Consider the following 2,434-nt stretch of genomic DNA (forward strand, 5'->3'; position numbering starts at 1 on the left):
GCCCCCCCCCGCCCCGAGCCCAGCCTTGCCCTCCCACCTCCCAGGGTGGCCACGTGCTCTCGGCCGCCAAGCTGGCTCTGCCCTCCATGCCCAGCCGCACGTCCATGTCGGAGTCGTCGGTCACAAACCTCCTGTGAGTCCGAGCATCCCCCTGAGCCCCTGGGCAGACCTTGCTGGACCCCTGCAGCTGCCCCCTTCCCCGGCAGTGGGTTGCGACCAGGGCTAGCAGGGGGCTGACAGGGTGCAGACACAGAGCCCAGCGTCTCCATCTCCATCTCTCCTCCAGGAGGGAGAGTGGGAGCGGCGCATGCCTGGACCTGCAGGTGATTGACACAGTGCGGAGCCGCCGGGACAAGGAGGATGCCGCCATGCACCACGTGCTGCGAGGAAGCCTCTACAAGCCCCGCCGACGGGTGAGCGGTCCCCGGCCGTGGCATGCGGCTCACCCCAAGGGTAGCAGCACCCGCAAGAGGAGGATGGAGGATGCTCCGTGGGGCCAGCTGCTCACCCTGTGTCTCTTTGCCTCTCCCTCGGCCAGTACAAGGCCAGCTACAGCCGTCACTTCATCTCTCCAGATAAACAAGAGCGCCAAGATAAAGAAATCTTCCGGCAGAACATGAAGAGGCGGCTGGAGACCTTCAAGTCCACAAAGCACAATGTCTGCTCCTCCAAGAGCAAGGCCAGGCTGAAGGAAAAGGGCAGGAAAAAGGCAAGCGTGCTCCCCAACCTCCTGCTCCGTTACTAGTTCTGAGATTTGGCCTTCCCCAGGCTCCAGCCAGTGAGGTCCTTTGGGGGTTTAGTTGAGGTGCTGCAGGGCATTGGTAGCTCCAGGGCTGGCGCAGAGAGCGGCTCATCTCAGCCCCGTCCTGTGTATGCTGCATGTGAGCACGCAGGTCTTGCAGGTCCCTGTGTCCCCACCATGCCAGTGCTTCCACGGGGTGGCTCTTCCCTGGGCAAAGCATTCCCAGAGCCCTGGAGGAGCCCCACGTTTGTTTTCCAAGAGCACTCAGCATAAAGTAGCCTGAACGTCAGTGCAGATCCAGGCTCAGAAGTGGAGCACTGTGCCTTAAACTGGGCCTTAGGTTTCTTCTCTCATTTGGAGGGATTTGAAGCCATTGCAGCTGAGCTGTTTATTGTAGGACCATGGAGATGCAGCGCCCAAGGACTAGGAACCACTGACTGCCAGCTGACATCTAGCCGGGATGGGAGTCTGTGTCCCTGGGGTTACCCTGGCTTGCGGGGCTGCCTGGGTCAGGGTTGGGGGTTTGCACAGGGCAGGTCCCAGCCGGTCCCTCTTCCCTTGCAGAAGAACATCTCTCTGACCAGTGACACGCCCAACGGGAAGACGCACAGAAACGTCCCCTGGCAGGAGGCAGGTGAGGCTGGTGGCAGGCAAGGTTTGCAGGCCCTGGCAAGGGGACCTGAGGGGGTGGGATGGGAGCAGCCCTCTGTGCCTGCCCACTGCCAGCTCAGTGGCACGACAGCACCCGGGGTTGCACTAGCACCAATGCCCTCTCCCATGGGTGCAGTCCTTCCCCCACAGGGTGCCCCATCCTTCAAACCAACTCCCTCCGTCTGGCTGCAGCTCCTGTCCTGGTGATGGTCAGCTCAGAGGAGGAGGAGAGCGATAGCTCAGAGACAGAGAGAGAAGACGATGAAGGGATTGTATTCATTGCTCGAGCCACCGACGAGGTTCTGCAGGGAAAGACAACTCCTGGTAGGCACCGATGCTCCCACGCCAGGGCAGCTGCTGTTGGGTAGCTTGTCCTTCCTCCACCTGCGGAGCAAAGTTGCCTTGACTTGGGAAAAACCAAAGTCAGCAGAGCATGAATGGGAGAATCACTCTTCTCTGTGGCTCCAGAGGCACGGCAGAGCCTCCCTGGTGGCTCCTGCATCCCTGGGCCAGCTGGCCATTCGGTTCTGCAATGTTTGCAGGGCCCAGGGAGAGTGCAAGAGCTGTGCAAGATCCCTCTCACTGTCCCTCCTTCTGCATCCCCAGGCAGCCTGGATGTCTGCCCCAGCCCCTGCATCATCCCCCCGTCGCCCACCCTGGCAGAGAAGGAGCTGCCATGGAAAGGAGACCAGGCTGATCTGGCTGTTTATGTCTCCTCGGAAACCACCAAAATAGTGCCGGTGGATATGCAGAAGGCGTGGAACCAAAGCATCTCCTCCCTGGAGAGCATCGCTTCCCCCCCAGGCATCGAGAGCGGACCTCAGCACAGGAGATTCGCCTGCCCTCTGCTGGAGGAGCAACCCCAGTCTGCGAGCCAGGCGATGCCGGAGCAGAGCTCCTGCTTCCAGTTCCCCAGCCACGTCTCTAAGAGCGGCCGGTCGCAGAGTGACAGCAGCCCGGACGGCGCTGAGCAGCAGGAGCTGCAGCCTTTGATGGCCACGGAGGAGCAGGGCAGGGTGGTGCCTGCCACGGGGGCCCGGG

General features: G+C 61.7%; 1 protein-coding gene across 1 annotated transcript in view; it reads left to right on the forward strand.

Annotated features, from left to right (window-relative positions):
- SLC9A5 (solute carrier family 9 member A5) overlaps nt 1-2,433 on the forward strand; it is a gene marked incomplete at its 3' end in the record, with an annotated part of 13,392 nt that extends 10,959 nt beyond the window's left edge. Inside the window, exons 11-16 of the mRNA XM_035898802.1 lie at nt 45-133; nt 287-413; nt 539-709; nt 1,307-1,376; nt 1,586-1,717; nt 2,000-2,433. Coding sequence (XP_035754695.1) covers nt 45-133; nt 287-413; nt 539-709; nt 1,307-1,376; nt 1,586-1,717; nt 2,000-2,433 — 1,023 coding nt within the window. The remainder of the gene's footprint in view (nt 1-44; nt 134-286; nt 414-538; nt 710-1,306; nt 1,377-1,585; nt 1,718-1,999) is intronic.
- Nucleotide 2,434: the final 1 nt, after the last annotated feature.

This window comes from Egretta garzetta, unplaced genomic scaffold (assembly GCF_000687185.1).
Source record: "Egretta garzetta isolate BGI_Z169 unplaced genomic scaffold, ASM68718v1 scaffold27, whole genome shotgun sequence".
Lineage (NCBI taxonomy): Eukaryota > Metazoa > Chordata > Aves > Pelecaniformes > Ardeidae > Egretta > Egretta garzetta.